This window comes from Danio rerio, chromosome 17 (assembly GCF_049306965.1).
Source record: "Danio rerio strain Tuebingen ecotype United States chromosome 17, GRCz12tu, whole genome shotgun sequence".
Taxonomy (NCBI): Eukaryota; Metazoa; Chordata; class Actinopteri; order Cypriniformes; family Danionidae; genus Danio; species Danio rerio.
The window spans coordinates 21,523,822-21,543,262 of NC_133192.1; the positions used below are offsets into that span (position 1 = coordinate 21,523,822).

The 19,441-nt window shown below is 34.3% G+C and overlaps 1 protein-coding gene across 12 annotated transcripts; it reads right to left on the minus strand.

Moving 5' to 3' along the window:
* Nucleotides 1-1,659: 1,659 nt before the first annotated feature.
* Nucleotides 1,660-18,481, minus strand: mgmt (O-6-methylguanine-DNA methyltransferase). 12 transcript variants are annotated; one of them, XM_073927276.1, is made up of 17 exons: nt 18,265-18,457; nt 17,146-17,260; nt 15,842-15,998; nt 15,691-15,754; nt 15,553-15,608; nt 14,945-15,018; nt 14,741-14,809; nt 13,968-14,049; nt 13,756-13,873; nt 13,317-13,450; nt 12,966-13,092; nt 12,719-12,807; nt 12,196-12,261; nt 5,457-5,593; nt 3,161-3,312; nt 2,935-3,074; nt 1,660-2,230 (listed from the first exon to the last, which is right to left on the minus strand). In XM_073927276.1, exons 2-17 carry the CDS (start codon nt 17,223-17,225, stop codon nt 2,075-2,077), a joined length of 1,701 nt encoding a protein of 566 aa, XP_073783377.1. In that variant the 5' UTR covers nt 17,226-17,260; nt 18,265-18,457; the 3' UTR covers nt 1,660-2,074.
* Between the last annotated feature and the right edge of the window lie 960 nt (nt 18,482-19,441).

Here is a 19,441-nt window from a genome sequence, read left to right on the forward strand (position 1 = left end):
CTTCGCAATGGAGTGTGTGTGTGAGCTGCTTATATGTGGTACGTGGGTCATTAGTGAGATGGAGAACAGGTGTGCTGGGATCTGAGTGAGAAGGATGACGTAATGGTTAGAAGTCCGGAGATGGTGACCTCTGCTGGTCAGCGAGGGGAATGACTGGGACCGAGTCGGTGACAAATCCAGAGAGAAAACAAATATCTTTAGAGAAAGAGAGTGTTTTGAGTTTTAATGCAGAGCCCCCAGATCACTAAGTCCGCCCCTGCCTATAACTACACTATAAACCAATAAATATAAATATACAACCAATCCAACAAAGCCTTTTTGGACTGTGATATTGTAAAAATGCAGTCTATAGGCCAGTATATTTTTATATAACTTAAATTTGCATTGTTTTTCGTAAAAAATAAAATAAAATAATAGTTTTAGTAATGAACAGTTAAATGCACATAAAATAATGTTTTACTGAAATAGAAAAATCTATTTGGTTGAATGCGGGACAGTAAATGGACACAGGCCATATACTGACAGGTCTCAAACCAAGTCCATTATGTCCTCAGCTCCCACACACTGCACCGAATGATATGAAATGACAGGGAGGATTGTATTCAGTGATCATCATCCAGCTCCTCTAATACTTTCAGGTACAAATGTCTCTTTTGTAAAGTCATGTTGGTGTGTGTGAAGGTTTACTGACAGCCCGAGCAGAGGAGGAAACATCATGACATCAAACATCATAAAAAGCAGAATCACAGCACAGCAGTGGATACCCTTCTTCATCCTCACTTTCATCTCTTCATCAATGACACCAGTACATGTAGATTTGTAGTAGCTAAATGCAGATTCCCAGACTCCCAGAGATATGCATTTGAAAATTTGTAAGCTGAGGTGTTTTATGCCCAAAACAACAAAATTGAGCACAAAAGAACTGTTACGCTCATTATGCAGTAGTACACAAATGTCTGGTACACATTTATCATTTGCAAATTTAAACAATTTGTCCAAAATCAGTCTATCTAAATAATTTTTGAAGTACATTGGTCATTTTTAATGTACAGTATTCTGTATTTGTTAGGTTTCGTTATTGGCAGTAGTTTATAATAATCTGATTGCCTGAAGTGAAAGAGAACAGACACAGGAAATGAAAGCTAATTCTAATATTTATAATAACTTTGTATCTTAAAGGTTTTTTAAGGATTGTCTTGTTTTGAATCATTGGAAAGCATGCTTGGATTTTGTTAACCATTAGACACAAAATCACAATGATTGCATACTTTTGACAGCAATTGATCCACCATTACGTAGAAGGTAATGTTGTTACCTCACAGCAAGAATGTCGTGGGTTCAAGCCTCAAGCTTGATCAGTTGGCATCTCTTTGTGGAGTTTGCATGTTCTCCCCGTGCTTGTGTGGGTTTCCTCCAGGTGCTCCGGTTTCCACCACAAGTCTAAAGACATGTGCTTTAAGTGAATTGTCCATTGTGTATGTGTGAGAATGAAAGTGTATGTGTGTTTCCCAGTGAAGGGTTGCAGCAGGAAGGGCATCTGCTGTATAAAACATATACTAGATAAGCTAGTGGTTCATTCCGCTGTGGCGACCCCAGATTAATAAAGGGACTAAGCCAAAAAGAAAATGAATGAATGATCCACAGTTAATGAACATCTGATTGATTTTACATAGTTGTTTATTTGCTTAATTTTTTTTATAACTCTAAAATACAAAAATACAAAAGAACTGCAAAAAACAAAATTTCTGCAACAGATCCCATAAAAATATTTCTTTTAGTATCATTTTTCAATAATCCTTTGGATTAATCAGCTTGTTCGTAAAATGACTTTTCAAATCACATTTTAACATTGTCAAAAGAACACTGACAATCACAACTTGAACTAATCTAACCACAACAAAATCACAATTGCAAACACATTCCTCCAAAACGAATAATTCTAGAACCAGGGTAACAAATTTATCTATTAAGTTAAAAAGAAATGGTCCAATCAATATAGAAATCAAATCTCAAAAACAAAAGCTGTGAACAAGCATAGAGGCAGCATTTTGTGTGCAACAGTTTGTGTGGACCATCAGATGGATTTTCCACTCTGCGATGGATTAAGCTCCACTGCTTTTCTCTCATGAGTGAGCAACCAGACTTTAATATCGTCTCCCTTTCCTCCCATGTATGATCCAGTGTGTCCTGAACTGAGCAGCACTCGGTGACATGGCACTATTAACGGGACCTGACAAAACAATAGATACATCAGATGTTGAGTCAGAATTATTTTTGACCAGGATCTACAGAACACATACGGCTTTTAAGGCTTGTGACTGAGCATTTAAAGAGAGTTTAAAATATTTGGGCAAAAAATAAAAAATAAAATGATGTTTGGAGGTGTAGCAAAGGTTTATTGTGTCAAATTATTTATATTGAATTTATACAATTTATGCCAAAAAAAGTCTTCATTGAATTTTTTTGTCTTGTTTCTACTCCAAATATCCACATTTCAAAGTGAAAACAATATTATTTTACTTGCCTTACTGGCAGATAAATTAGCTTGTTATAAGGAAAACTCATAATTTTGACTTTATTTCTTCTGAAGGTGAAAATAAAACAATATTTTACTTGCCATAATACATAAACTTGACATATATGGACTAGAAAGGAGACAAAACAAGTGAGAAAAACATTTTTGGTATTGTGATTATTTAATTTACGTACTTCAGTACTTTTAGAATCCTTAGAAAATTGTCAAATATTGCTGTTCTAATCATTATTGTGAAACCAAGTACATACAAAACATTTATTGCATATATATATATATATATATATATATATATATATATATATATATATATATATATATATATATATATATATATATATATATATATTGCCATTTCAGATTTTTTCAATATCATGCAACTCTAATTCCAACAAACGCACAGGGTTTTGCTTCATGGCTGAGCCCACTGCTCGCACAGCGTTTGGGTTCCCAATCATTTCAGCAAGCTGCTTGTAGGAGACTGTTTTACCAACTCCCACTTCCTTCAACAGAGTTTTCAGCACCTGTGCTTTAAAAGAGTCTGAGAGAGAGTAAAGAAAAACAGTGCTGGTTAAGTTCTGGTTAAGTCATTATTGTAAATGAGCTTGAAATGAGCGTGTGACTGACCGCTCTGCATTAGCGGATGATGTAAGGCAGGCAGAGGAAGAGCACTGATGGACTCTGGGTTCATGAAGTAGCATTGAAGCCAGTCAACACAACGCTGCAGCTCAGAGCTCATCTCTGACAGGACAACAGGGTGGACACTACAACAGGAGACACTGTAAAAGGCAATTTACCCAACAAAAAATGAATTTGCTGTTAATTTACTTTACCACTTATGATTTTCAAACTTCACTGTTTTCACACTCGCAAACATCAACAACCAACCTTCCTTTTAAGTTTGGTGCTGTAAATACTAACTGTATTATAAATTTCTCTCTTTGGTGATTGTAATATGATGTATTGTAGTGATGTTGTTTAGTGACTGTTTAGTGACTAGGCTTTCAGTGCTACCAGGCTAGCGTTAGCATTTTAAATTAGCTGAAATGTTTTCCATCTTTAAGAGTCACTGTGCTTCATAAACAATATTCTCTAAGAGCAAGTACTACATTTAAATTTCAACTTTCCTTGAACTGAATTGTTAAAAGTGTACATTCAATAACTGCTTTTAATCGCATAATAATTTTGTGTGACTGGAATGGGTTAAGCCTAGTTCACACTACAGGATTTTAAGCCTGATTTAAGGCCGATTTGAAAGTTAATGAGCTCGCCAACAGATCAGGCTATGATCGGGAAAAAAATCTGCAGGTGCTCGGCACTCTGCAGTCTTTATGTGTGAACAACTGAACAACGCATCAAAGAGGCTTGCTGAAGCGTCGCCAACACCTTGCAGATGGAAATTCAATATCTAGCATGCTGAATATTCCGAACAGTCGGCCAGAGCTGCAGCCAATGAGAGAGCATTTCAGCATGAACTGAATGGCCGTGTGCTCAGGAGCTCAACATAAATGTCTGTGATTGGCCAGAATGGCCATTGATGCAGTCGCTTCACTCTGCATTAACACAGACACGAGAGTACACTATATTACCAGTTAAACTAGAATTCTGTAACTATTATAATTACCATACTGGTCATTCTGAGCGTTCTCATATAAGACGTCATATTTTCACATCATATTTCCATTCAAAACTTCTATTGAGATTGTAAAATTAAGCTTTGAATGTCTGTCATCAAATTTTATGACAACATTACCCTAAAAATATGTTCATTTTTGGTAATACAGCCTATAAATATGTAGTTAAGATACTTAAACACGCAAAGGTCTGGGCCACGCTTTTATTTTCACTTTCAAACAGGAGCTATTGCGCGGTACAGAATATGCTGTTTTGAAATATATATCTGAAAAAAAAATTTATGGTTTTGCTACCAGAAAGTTATGTTTATGTTAGAAGGAAGTTTCTAGGCAATAATGCACGCATATTTAAAGTCACCGTGAAAAGTAGCATACATGCATGCAGTCATTTTGACTGATATGGTAATTAAAGGTAGAAATTCTTAGTTCTTAACTGTTTTGTAATTTAAAAAAAATAACAATGTTAGAAAGAAATACGCAGGTATTTAGAAAACATCAGGGTGTTATAGATATGTTAGTTTTATTTCAAAGAGTTATTAAATTACAAAACTTAAAAACTCTCTGCCTGCCTCGGTAGTGCTAGTGTTAAAGCCACATCTATCCACTTGAACCTTGCAGATGAGCGATTGATCTGCTGACGCATCAGCTCATTGACCATGTTTTTAAACGCTCCCTTGAAAGCTTAAAACGCTGTCAGTGATGTCATTAGCACACAAGCAGCCAATAATGTTTAGCTTTTTCCTCTTTCAAAATATCATTGGCTGTGGTTTGGTAGCTTGACTGAGCTGTTGTTGAACGAGTTGTTGTCAGATCATGTAGTGTGTGACCCCCCCTCTTGTGTATCATTTACGTAGTGTCATGTAGTGTGAACAACACAGGGATTAAGACACAAAATCAAGTCATGTAGTGTTAACAGCACAGCGATCTGCTGATGTTTAAAGTCATGTAGTGTGAAGTAGGCTTTAGGCAGCTTGTTTGCGCAGCAGGTAGCAATGTTGCCTCACAGCAAGAAGGTCGCTGGTTTGAGCCTCGGCTGGGTCACCCACAGTTCAAAGACATGCCCGTGAATTAAGTAAGCTAAATTATCCAGTGTATGTGTGTGAATGAGTGTGTATGGGTGATTTCCAGTGATGGGTTGCATCTTGAAGTGTATTCACAGAGTAAAAAAAATGCTGGATAAGTTGGCAATTCATTCTGCTGTGACGACCCCTAATTGATATAGGGACTAAGCCGAAAAGAAAATGAATGAATGAATAGAATGGCTTAGTGTTGATGTTTGTGAGAGTTACCTCTCCTCCTTGTCTGTGTTCAGTTTGATGTCAATGGTGTGAACTCCCTTCTCACAGCCGCGCAGCAGGATTTCCCCCACCGGAGAGGTGAGAGTCACAGCACACAGCACACAAGCACCGCTGGCAGACATCACAAACTGCGCACAAAGACAAATATATGACCAAACCCTGGTAAACACATGCAAAAACAAGCTCTGACAGCAGTATACTGCACACCAACAACTGCGCACGTGCATAAACAAAACATCAGCACACACGCTTGCTCACGCGGAAGCAAAAACGCACTTAAAGCGGTTAAATATATAAGACAGTTAATACATGATAAAAGTATTAGCGTATTAACAAGTAGCTAAATAATAAATAGATTTCATACACGTTTACAGCGAATAATTAAAGCAGAGAATTGTTGAATGTTTCTGAAAACCTGTTCCCGATGTAACTTCCTGCTTGGAAAACTTGCCACGACAAATGACCAATCAGAGTGCAAATATATTTGCGCTTAGCTCTGCTATTGGACAATTTTGCTTTCAGTCAGCCTCACTGAGAAAAATTATATTCTGAAAAAATGACATTGTTATTCATTTTAAATTATTTATTTTATATATATATATATATATATATATATATATATATATATATATATATATATATATATATATATATATATATATATATATAAAAACACAAATTAGAATAAAATGAAAATTATACTTATACAACACTACAATTAGGGGGGAAAAATAATAAAAAAAAAAAAAAAAAAAATATATATATATATATATATATATATATATATATATATATATATATATATATATATATATATATATATATATATATATATATATATATATATTCCCCCCCCAATTGTAGTGTTGTATATGTATAATTTTCATTTTATTCTAATTTGTGTTTTTCTAGCATAATTGTAAATATTTTATGAAATATTTAATGATTTGAAGGTATTTGACTCTATTTATATATGTATGAAGAGTTTAAATGCACAATTCTCAAGTATCGTCTAATATTTTCATCTAAAATGAGCATTTTTATCAGGCTGTTGTGTGTAGTTTCAGTAATAATTACTTTTAGTGCAAAGAATAGGTTATTTTCATTGCATTTAAAGTAAAATAACTAAACACAATCAGAGGAGGCTGAGAAAAATGCTAATTTAAGAGGCACTTTAGATGCCAAATGTCAATAAAGGCCATTTATTAAAGTAAAAAATTCAATATCAAAAGATCAAGGTCACGTAATATTTAAAAGTGTAAATTAACAGAAATCATCATATCATATCATAAAGGACAAGACAAATGTGTTTAGTGGTGTGAAATTTTATTTTCATCACTGGCATACTGTTTGTGAAGGGTGCTGAACATCCGCATGAACATTATATGTGGCAATGACACTATTATTACACAGTTGTGCCGCCTCTATTATACACTGAGAGAACTCACTCATGCGCTCAGACTTATGGCAGACAATCTCCAGCATTTGCCTTTATTTTGAGGTCTCCTCCTCATAGTAAAACCAGATGGATGACGAAGAGATTATTTGAGAATTCAGTGAAGTATCTTAAAGAAAACAAATAGAGCCTCCTCCCTAAACCCAGTACTCAAGCTCGATGAGAATTTAATGAGACATGAAGAATAGATTTGTGGAAACAGGAAGCATGTGGGACATGGACTGATATCAATCTTCACTTGAAAATAAATCCTTTGTGTCATTGTCATCAGATGGTTCAGTGATTATAGAAGTTCATAGATTTTTCAGTGTTACAATGAATCAAAAGTTAAGGGAACTCTTTTATTATTTTTTACTTTGTCATTTAATTCTTTTACTTTAAAGACAAATTGACTAAAAATGTCAAAAACATACTACCTTTGCCGCAAAAATATCTAGAAGCCATTTCAACTTTAATAATAATAATGTTTCTTAAGCACCAAATGGATGATTTCTGAAGGATCGTGTGATGTAAAAGAGATTTAAATCTATTTTAGTTATTTTATAAATTATACTTATAAATCTAATCTATTACAGTTACTGTATTTTGATTGCATGGATAGTTTGCAATATTAATCAATTAAATATGTATATCAATTAAATGCATTTTAAGAAAAATGATTGACTCCAAACATTTAATAGTGATAGAATAGAAATATACTAGTCAGTTAGACACACACAACCATACACAGACAATATTAATAAATCACAGCTTGAACACAATATAAATACATCAATAATGGAGAGCTGCAAAAGCAACAATTTTATAATTTTACATATAGATTTGTATGTTTATATTGCTTGAACTGAAAGAATTATTGAATGAAGAAATAGAAGTTGTTATATCTTGATCACAATGAGCACGACTTCTTCATTTCTACATCTTGACAGTTTATCCATGTGAGAGTCTGACTGGTGTTTAGTCCACGCAATGCTGAAAAACATAAATAAATAGACGTGAGCCTGTCTGCTGTTCACACTTGTCAAATCTCCATGTGTATGTGTACTTTCGCACTCCCTACACATACAGCATATGTTTTTTGAGCCGTAAAAAAAGAGACAATGTTAATGGACAAGGGGAGTATATGTGTGTGTTTGTGTATCTTGTAATGTGTATCCCCAAATCTCCCAACAAGCACAGCAAAAACCATATATTTTGGTTTTGTGGGTGTATTTTTTGGTTCCAAGGAGTCAGTGAATCACAGAATTAGAATAAGTATGTGTGTGTGTGCTTGTTGTTCTCTCACCATGCAGATAGGAAGACTTGAAATTTGGTTTTGTTAGTGCAGCTTCAGAACTGGAGCAAAGGCACTTTTCTGCTTCACTAAAGAAATAATTACAAGAGAAAGATGGGGTTTAAAGTGAAGGTTTAAAGGGGTTGTTCACCAAACAATTCATATTCCATGATAGTTTACTCAAACTCAGTTAATCAGGTTTCAATAACATTTTTAAATTTAATAAACTAAATAATTTAAGTCATCAAGAAATTTTACAAGTTTTATAGTGCCCAGCATATTTAAGATGTACAGTAGGTAACTTTTTCAGAAGAATGTTAAAAAAGACTTTAACGTGAAACTGTTGTCATTGTTGGTTCATAAAATGCAAATAATATATTAATTTAGTTTTGTCTTTAATGTTTTCTGGCTCTCAGAGTGCTTGCATAAATCAGAAAGGTTCTTGTTTTCTAAAATAAGCTAAAAAAAATTGTTAAAGTTCTTTTGAGGAAAAAGGGTAAAATTGGGTGAGCTATTCTTTTAAAATGAAGACCTAAAATCACCAGCATATATATCATATATATACACTCACTGGCCACTTTATTAACACAAATTTGTAATCAGCCAATCACATGGCAGCAACTCAATGCTTTTAGGCATGTAGACATAGTCAAGATGATCTGTTGCAGTTCAAACCGAGCATCAGATTGGGGAAGAAAGGTGATTTAGGTGACTTTGAACGTGGCATGGTTGTTGGTGCCAGATGGGTTGGTCTGAGTATTTCAGAAACTGCTCATCTACTGGGAGTTTTCATGCACAACTATCCAGTGAGCGGCAGTTCTGTGGGCGCAAATGCCTTGTTGATCCAAGTAAAGGAGAATGGCAACAGTAACCCAAATAACTACTCGCATCTCTCAACGCAAAACACATTGAACCTTAAGGCAGATGGGCTACAGCAGCAGAAGATCACACCGGGCGGGTGCCACTCCTGTCAGCTAGGAACAGGAAACTGAGGCTATAATTCGCACAGGCTCACCAAAATTGGACAACAGAAGATTGGAAAAACGTTGCCTGGTCTGATGAGTCTGGTCTGGTGTGACATTCAGATGGTAGGGTCAGAATTTGGCGTCAACAACATGAAAGCATGGATCCATTCTGTCTGGTATCAACAGTTCAGGCTGGTGCTGGTGGTGTAATGGTGTGGGGGATATTTTCTTGGCACATTTTGGGCCCATTAGTACGAATTGAGCATCGTGTCAATGCCACAGTCTACCTGAGTATTGTTGCTGACCATGTCCATCCCTTTATGACCACAGCGTACCCATCTTCTGATGGCTACTTCCAGCAATGCACCATGTCATAAAGCGTGAATCATCTCTGACTGGTTTCTTGAACATGACAATGAGTTCACTGTACTCAAATGGCCTCCACAGTTCCAACCTTTGGGACGTGGTGAAATGGGAGATTCATTTCATGGATGTGTAGCTGACAAATCTGCAGCAACTGCATGATACTATCATGTCAATATGAACCAAAATCTTTGAGGAATATTTCCATTACATTGTTGAACCTATGCCAAGAAGGATTAAGGCAATAGGGGGTTCAACCCGGTACTAGTAAAGTGTACCTAATAAAGTGGCCAGTGATTTTATATATATATACACACACACACAGACACAACCACTGAAGACAGCAGTGTGTCCATAGTAGAATATGGAGTAGTTGTTGTTTTAGTAATCTTCACTAAAATGGGTCAAATATATATTTTGTATGAACATAACTGCAGAATTTATAAATGTTAAACTGCTTTTTGGGTTGTGTCATCTATAAGTAACAAATGCAAAAAAGTAATAAAGTATCTGCAATTTAAATGCATTCAAAATTCAACTGTATTTTAAACAGAAACTTTTTAAAATATCAAATCAGTATTTTTACAGATAAATGTTGAAGGTTGATTTTTTTTTTTAAATTCTTAATATTTTAGTTGGTTTTCAAGGCCTCACAAAAAGAGAGAAAAGTATGTTCTTACCTACATAGTGCTGTGTGTTCACTGTGGGACTGTCTTTGAACACTTGTGTGGCAGCCATAGAGAAATTTGGCACAGCGGGGCGTGTGTGTGTTTGTGTGTGTCCGGACAGGTGTGTGTTTGAGTGTGAATGTGTGAGTCCATTCATGCACATGTTGGTGTTGTTGAATTCAGACTGTTGGGATGTGCTGCCTTCAATAAAGCCAGTGTTTGAACTCCTGTTGAAACTCGCTGAAAGAGACAATAAGACATACATTAAAACAAACGACTGGAGCACGTGTAGCATCTTCACGTGTACTGAACATTCTGCATACCTCGTTCTGCATCCTGCTGGGAAACCTCTGTGTTCAAGCTTAACTGACCATCATAGGAGTTTACAGCCATCATCCCATGTGGATTTGTGTGCGATGGGTTTCGAGGGATGCTGTTTAATGCCTCGGCTATGTCAGATGCACGCTTCAAAATAATTTCCTGTTGTCACATATGCATCACAATGCAACACTTTTTCAGAAGCAATTTTTCACTATTCATTTTTTTATATATTCAGTAAAGCATTACAATCCATGAACAAAAAGACAGGTAAAAGCCTGAGGTTGAACTCTGCTGCTGAGTTAAAAAAAACAGCAAGAAGCATCAAAAAATAAAAATAAATTAGAGACAACAGAAATATCTCATATTAGTCAGGGTGATGGGTTTGACAAACCACCAGTAGAAAACCCACTTTCATCTCGCCGGCATTTTAAATCAACACTTGCAACAGATTTGCACCAGACGATCATTCAACATTTAAAAAAAAATATTGGTTCAATCTGAGGTTCACACAGATGAGTGGGTTTGGCAAACCACCTGTAGAAACCCTCTTCTCTTTTAAAAGAAAAAAAAGACACTCCCCCTACTCAATACTCTGTGTACTAATGGCCCGTTTCCATTGAGTGGTATGGTATGGTTCAGTACGCTTTTATGGCTGTTTCCACTGTCAAAAGGCGTACCAAACCGAACCGCACCGTACCACTTTTTGGTCAGTCTTTGCAAAGGGTACCAAAAGGTGGAGACAAACGCACAGCTGAACGCTATTGGTTTACAAAGATACGCCATTCGCTCGCCCAACAAGCCAGAATGAAAACAAAGGAACCGCCATGTTTTAAATACACAGCCAAGACATTACATCGTAATAATATATAAATATAATAACAAGCATTTATTTATTTATTAATTTATTTTATATAATTGCAGGCATTACAGTAGGCTATTTCACACTGTCATTAATCATTTTCATTTGACAGTTATAATCAAATTATGTTCATAGAAAGGTTAATAATGAATATTTATACTGAAGTGTTTATGTGTATAAAGCATTTGTTTTGTGAGAAGTGTTTCTCATATCGATATGTGAACGTACAGCATTCTCTCAAGCGAAAATGACGCTGACTAAAATTTTCCGTCGTACACTACGCCTACCAAAAGAGTACCATTGGTACCCTTTTAGCAGTGGAACCGCAAGCTTGATAAAGGTGACCCGTACCATACCGTACTGCACCACAGTGGAAACAGGCCATAAGTGTATTGCCTCTTCTTATTGAGTTACTGAATGCCTCCTCAATTTTAAGTCATTATAAACAAAAGCGTCTGCTAAATGACCAAATGTAAATGCATTCATTTATTCATGGTGCAAAGTTCTCTGTGAATTATGGGTAATGTAATTTTTCTGCATGAAATCTGCTATTAAATATGATTAAATATTAAATAAATTGAATTAATTTGAACAGATGAGTACAACAAAAAACAATCGATTAACAGCCTCAAATCTATAACAAAATGTTTATCATACATTGTTTTTATTTTATCATTTAATCCATATATAGAAAATAAAGTAAGTTTTTAATTCTGGAACCTCACTGTTGAGCTCTATAGAAATTATATAACTTCTGTTTCATGTTTATATGCATAACTAACTGATCAGTTGCAACGAAAATATAAATTGAAATGTTATGTTCACCTGGTTGTTCTGAGGCGCTCCATAAAAAGTCTCTATGAGATCAGCTGCTCTCTTCAGCAAGACCTCCTGATAATTAAAAACAAACATAAAAAAAAATCATGAGTACAAATTTTTTAGAAATGTAAATACAATTGAACAGATATGAAGATTCATTTAAACATTTAAAACAGAATATAGAGAAGTTAAAATGAAGTTAGTTAGGAAATAAACAGATTTCCCCTACGAATATATACGAGTATGAAGTCAACTCAGCATCACTATCGGCAGCATTTATTAATCATAGTTCAACATTTATTAACACATTGCTGAAATCCAAATGTTTGTGTAAGTAAATATATAATCTAAAACACAACATATCATTCACAACATTACTTCAGTACATCTTCAAACTTTGAAAAAACCCCAAACATTTATAGCAGAATGTAGAGTAGTTAAAATAGAGTTTGCTAGGAAGTAAATTGATTTCAAAGGTCCCAACAATTATTCACAGTAAAGTCAACTTTTGTCAGCATTTCTGGCTCACTTTTGGCAGTCTTTCCACATCGCCAGGATGGTGAGGAATGACCTTCTGCAGCCGCTGGAACCCGTAGTCAATAGTTGGCTCATTTAAAGCTAAAACAGGGAAAAAAGAATTCATAAAACAACAAAACATGTGAAAGAATGTCAGAGGATGTGCAGGCTTCAATGAAATATACTGTTTATTTATTTGCAGAAACAGAAAGAGTTCTCCAAATCTAGTCAATGTTTAGTGCAAACTCAAAAATGGTCACCAGTGTAAACGAAGCGTCCCGGAGCTCCCCTGCAGAACTGTTTGGATTTGTAGGACAAAGTGACCTCTACAACCCCAGGGATGTGACGAGGTGGAGTCTGCACTCGAATCGCATGTGGTGTGATCACCTACAACAAAAAATGAAGTAGGAATTTAGAAGAAAACAGATTAACTTTACTTCCTCATCATGTGCAGATCTCATTCTAATAGAGCCTCACATTCATGCATTGCAACATATGTTAAGATTAAGATTCAAAAGCAATGCAAATCTGTCGGTAACATATGGCGAATAAGTGAAGTGAAAAGGCTAAAATGAAAAAAAAAGTATTTATAGTTATTCTTTAATACACACCTCACTCCAGACCAGCATTGTTCCGAAAACCACCTGTAGACCACTGAAGAACTGATCTCCAATAATAATCACTGACGCTCCACCTGAAGTCCAGCCTTCACTCGGACTGATGGCCTTAATGCAGGGGATCTCAGCTACACACAGGGTTTGCACATTACAGACACAGAGTACAAATCACTACAATTAATCAATTAATCAATCAATCAATCAATCAATCAATACATATATTTTTCATTTATGAAGAGGTCATTAGCAAAAACAGATTATTAACTAAATAATTTTTATTGCTTTTATTTTATTTCTCTTTTTTTGATAGAATGCATTTAACTGTATATTGTCATTTGAAGACACCTTTAACTGCATTTAAATTATTTGTACATTTTTCCACTTCTATGAGTTATATCAATTCCAAAGTTGCAAATATGTTTGATCGCTGTACCTTCAATCAACTCAAATCGTCTTGCTCTTCTTCCATGCTTTGAATTGTTGTGGACAAATATGTTATCCGAAATGGCTAGAATGTGGGCCTTAACAGAGGCTGTTGTGGAGACCAGCACCTGCAACGCACAGTTACTTTTACAAAAAAAATGCACAGAAAGATATCACAGTACATCAGCATCCATCATGTTTACACAGAAACTATGTGTGTACCTGGAAACGGCGTGTGTCTCGCGGGTTTCCTGCGTTCTTCAGGCAATTTTGATTACATTTGAGAAAAAACTTCAAGAAGAATCTAGAATAAGCATGTGATAAAAAGAAAATGGGCATTATTTTAAGGGCAAGACAGACATCTTTGCGCTACAAATGTGTGAAGGTATGTGTGGATCAGGGGACGGAGAAAAAGAGTCACTGAGAAAATGATGTGAAAAGACAGAAAGCGAGATCTGGAGAGATGAAAGAATATAAACAGTACATAATTGTGACCCTGGACCACAAAAACAAAGCATTGTTGTAAAGGGATACTTTTTGCAATAACCAAATAAGATTGTAGTAAAAATTATTGTTTTTTTATGCTAAAAATCATTAGAAGATTAAGCACATGATTTTTCATGAATATACTTTGTACATTTCCTACTTTAAATGAAAAAAGAAAATTCTAATTTTGATCAGTAATGTGCATTGCTAAGCTTTACATATAGACACCTTTAATACAGATTTTTTTAATGTTTTAGATTTTTCTTTTAACCATCAGATTACAGATATACAAATAATTGTATCTTGTTCAAATTCTAACAAACCATAAATAAATAGGGGGGAAAATTACACTACAAAATTAGTCATAAGTGTTTTTTTCTTTCTTTTTTTTTAATAACAGAGATTCAGGTGATATTTCAATAAAAAATAAATAAATGTCGCTCATGGCTGGTTTTGTGGTCCCGAGTAACACATTTTATCATTTAATTAAAATTTTACGATTGGCCTACCTGTCGATAATGACAGGGTCTGATGGTGTTTCATTTCTGTTTCCACAGCTTTTTTTATCACAACATCGGCTGTAAAAGTTTACACATACATATACACAATTATTACTTCATCATCAACTGTAAAATATGCTAAAACAAAGACAATATATATATATATATATATAAGACCGTTTTATTTCAGCATGTTGTAGAGATACAAGTTACCTGCACATCGTCTCATGCGTGAGAAGAACACGGCACATCTCAGGGTTTTTATCCTGACCTTCAAACACAATTGCCTGAGAAACAGCAGATTGTTATGTAAAGCAAAATAAATAAACATCTAGTAATCATTTCAGTGTACATGTCATATCTATGTGCTCTATCCCTGTGTAAAACATAAGAATATTACTTTATATCAATCACACATTAAGGTTTCATTAATTAATGCATTTTCTAACATGACATTAGAATGAACAATTCAGAACAATTAATCATAGTTCAACATTTACTGATGCTTTAATACAATACAGATAATTATTGTTAGCATTAGTTCATGCACTGTGAGGTAACATGAACTATTTTATAAACCAATGTTAGCAAAGATGATTAAATACTGGAATGAATGTATTGCTCATTGTTTGTTCACGTTAGTAAGTACATCAACTTATTGCTTAGCTTATTGTTAAGTGTAACCATCATATGTTAAGTTATTAACAATAATACTTAACAAAACAAAACTGCTGGGTTTTAAAAAATATTCTTGACTATTACAATCTTTCAGCACTAAAAGTAAAGTACTAAAAAGTGTAAATGTACATACAATGCTTTACCTGTTTGGTCACAGAGTCTATCAAACGGATGTAGAGATCTTGCTCTGTTCTGACACCTAAAAAGCGAAATAGCACAAGATCAGCACTGAACATCATTTATGTTTCTTAAAAAACATGGGTAATATATAAAGTACTCACCATTATTGTAGAGTAACTGAAGTTTGTAATGGATTCCATTGTTTGTTTTTTCACTCACTGGTTCCTAAATCATAAATGGACAAATCAATATATGCTTTTCTTATTTTGTCATTCTTAAAATATGTTTGATTCTTTCCACATTTCTCCTCACCTTGTCTTTTTCAACAAAATCCACAAATGTGGTCTGCTCTATTTCCACAGACTGACCCTGACTGTCATATAAAGCCAAAACAAAGTGGAAGAAGTTTGACTTGCGCAGGTTTGCAGGCGGCTGTTTCTCGAAGTGTGCTCGGGCAAGACCAACATCTCTGCCGGGAACAGAAACAATTGTTCTAAGTCATTTAAATTGAAATAATTTGCACAATGTTTGAAAGAAGCAAACTTTCTATAGCAAACTGGATTCCAGAGTAATATAGATTTCTCATAAGAGTTAGCCTACTATTAAAAAAATTAAGATACCTTTGCTTGTCTCTTACCTTTATACCACTAAAAATGTATATATCTTATCATATTAAAATATATTTTTTTAAACAATAGTTTTAATGACTAATTTCCTTTGTCTTTTTCCATGATTACAGTATCCTATTTAAGTAGTTATTTTGCAAGATACTAGTATTTAGCTTATTAGAATATGTGCAAATTAAGATTTCTACAATAGCCTACAGCTTGTGAATATTCTTCTAAATGTAAAATAAAATAGAGAATAGCATTTATATTTAGACAATACTAATGTTTTAGCTTCAGAGGAGCTAAAATTCATGAATTTTTACTAAAAACTCAACATTTTAATACAAAAACTGTTATAAAAAACAACAAATATTAGAATTTTAGTTAAATCCACACATTATAAATGACATCTGCAGAGAAACCAAGTGACCACGTCTCTTTTTATATTAAGTGTCATTTAAGTATACAAACCTTTAATTAAAATAACTTTAATATAATAACCTGTTTAAATTGTGTTCTTTAGCATATCCACAAAACCCCTCTCTAGTCTCAACTGAATTAATCAAAAAATAATAAACTGAATAATCAATAAAACAGCAGCAAAAAAAGTCACTCTTCATTTAATGGTGTCCGTATTTCATTTAATCTATGTATATTTACCCTGTAATATTAATTAAAAGCATCCAAGCATGTAATTTTTACAGGTATGGTTTTTCATAAGTTTACTAATATTTTATTGCTATAGAAAATACTGCGGGTGAAATGTAAAAAATAAATTGCTCATATGTTTTGCAACACAAAAGGCAACGTTGTGCCTTATTTATTTACTTTACTTCTTAAGTAAAGCCATCTAATATAATGTGGGACCTAACCGTATCCACAAAAGCAGTCAGGATGATGCTGACAAGCACAACGCCAATTCTGTAAACTTGCTTTAACTTGCAAATGAAGTTGTTCATGAAAGTGTATGACGGAATAAACAGCAGAGAAGTGCATTCATCTTCTTACCTCTGTGTGGAGAGACTGCTGTGTGTGTGCAGCCAGGAGACTGCTGACCCTGCAGATGACCCTCTGACCTCCTGCTTCATCTCAGAGACCAGGCGGATGTCGAGCTTCCTTCTCCCTCAGGACCCCGTAAGACAATCCGCAGGAGAATAAGAGTTGATGGATGTATTAATATGGTATATGGGCGTGGCTGTGACGCACAACATCAATCAAGCTGAAACGGAGCGACGCATCAAAAAAAAAAAAAAAAAATAGAAATTTCACAGGAACTTACATTAGTTAAACACGATTCGTTAACATAAAATATTTTTCTAATAAAGTTATTAAGTCATCATTATACGACTTTTGATTTTAAAAATACATTAGTAAATATTATGCTAAATTAATCTGAGCTAACTGAAAAAAAAAATTAAAAAAAATGATTATTATTAGGCCTGTCTAGGCCATATTAGCTAATATATCATATTAACAAATATTAATAGGCTATTGCTCATTGTTAGTTAGTGCATTATCTGATGATGGTAAAGCGTGATTGATTTTTAAAATGTAGTTTCAGATTTCTTTACAAAATACCACTGACAATAAATTGCGACAAATTATCAACCGGCAATAATATTATTAGTAGGCTATTAATACTATTAGTCTTATTTAAAAGAGTTAATTTGTCAGCTGTTTTTTTTTTTTTTTTTTTTTACAGTTTTTGTTCTGATCGGACTTGTCTCAATTTTACTTATGTTATAAATAAAATAACGCATTATCTGCACATCCTATCTTCTTATACATGCAAATCTTCATATTCCATGAAGTTTTGAAACTTCAAAAGTAGTTTCGAACATCATAATCATGCCGTGAGGTTAATATGTGTGCAAATAACCATAAACCCCTGCAGGTTTTAAAAAACGTTTACACATTGGAAAATCAGCACTGAAAACCTCCTGCGCCGTTCAAACTTTTCCAAGTCTTCAATTTTTACTGAAAATAATTATAGCCACAGGAAAATAAATAGAAATAGAAGCAGGAGATATATACAATACAATAATAAAATAAAGAAATAAAAGCAGTTCTACACAATATTTCAAAATAACACACAAGAACTATTGGAATTGTTCGTTCTCTTCTTACCGCCAATGTTATAGCTCTGAAGCGCCCTCTGTGAAGAAACAGCAAAAACTGATTGCCTTTACAAAATCCATGTTGCTGTTAATTGTATAACTGTTGCTGACTGTTTTAAAAACATATATAGGGTACCTTTACATCTATTAATTATTAGAAGTTATTCATTTATTAGAACAGTCAATTCCAAAAAAGCAAAGTCTCTGAAAATTTGGGTTAAAGCGCCACCTGGTGTCCACAAAAGGCCAGTACAAAACACAATACTATTTTAGGTGTAAAGATCAGGGGTGCCCAACCCTTTTCAGATAAAGGGCCAAAAACCAAATATCATTGAGCCATGAGACAAAGGCAGATATATCAAACTATATTACATTAAATTTGCCATGGGTCATTTTTTATTTAGTTCATAATATAAAAAAAAACATTTCTTTAAATTGTATTAACTAATGCAGTATAACATTTAAAACGATAATGTAATGCAATAAAAACATAACAGTGAACAGTGGAGATCAGTGCTGAATACACTAGTCAAGCAGAGTCTGCCTTTGCCCTGATTTACTCACCAAAGTCTCTGCATTGTCCTCAATCCATTAGGTGAAAGTATGAACATTTAAGCTAAAATAATTGACAATATTTAAATAATTCATTCTTTTTTTTTTTCGACTTAGTCCTTTTATTAATCAGGGGTCGCCAGAGTGGAGTGAACCGCCAGCTTATCCAGCATACGTTTTATGCAGTGGATGCCCTTCCAGCTGCAACCCAACACTGGGAAAACAAGATTTAATTGAAACATTTAATTCTAGTTCGATTTTAACAATAAAACAAACAAAATCTCTAATCAATCACTAGGACAATCTCTTAACCATCCCAATCCTTTTACCTCTCATCTCAGATGGGATGGTGGGCCAAATCAAAGGTTACCATGGGCCAACTTTGGCCCACAGGCCCTAGTTTGGACATCTCTGTGCTAGATCATGCATCACACACTGAAGTGTCACAACTGTGATGTTCTATATTGTATTGTAGAAGACCACACCTATCGCCTCCTAATGCAAACGCCATCCGTATACTGTCAAATGAGAGGATGCATTTTTTTGGCATTACACCTAAAGAGAGTGAAACTGTTAATATTCTGAACCTGGAACTGTCCACCAATTAATTAAAAATAAAAACTCTGAGACAATTG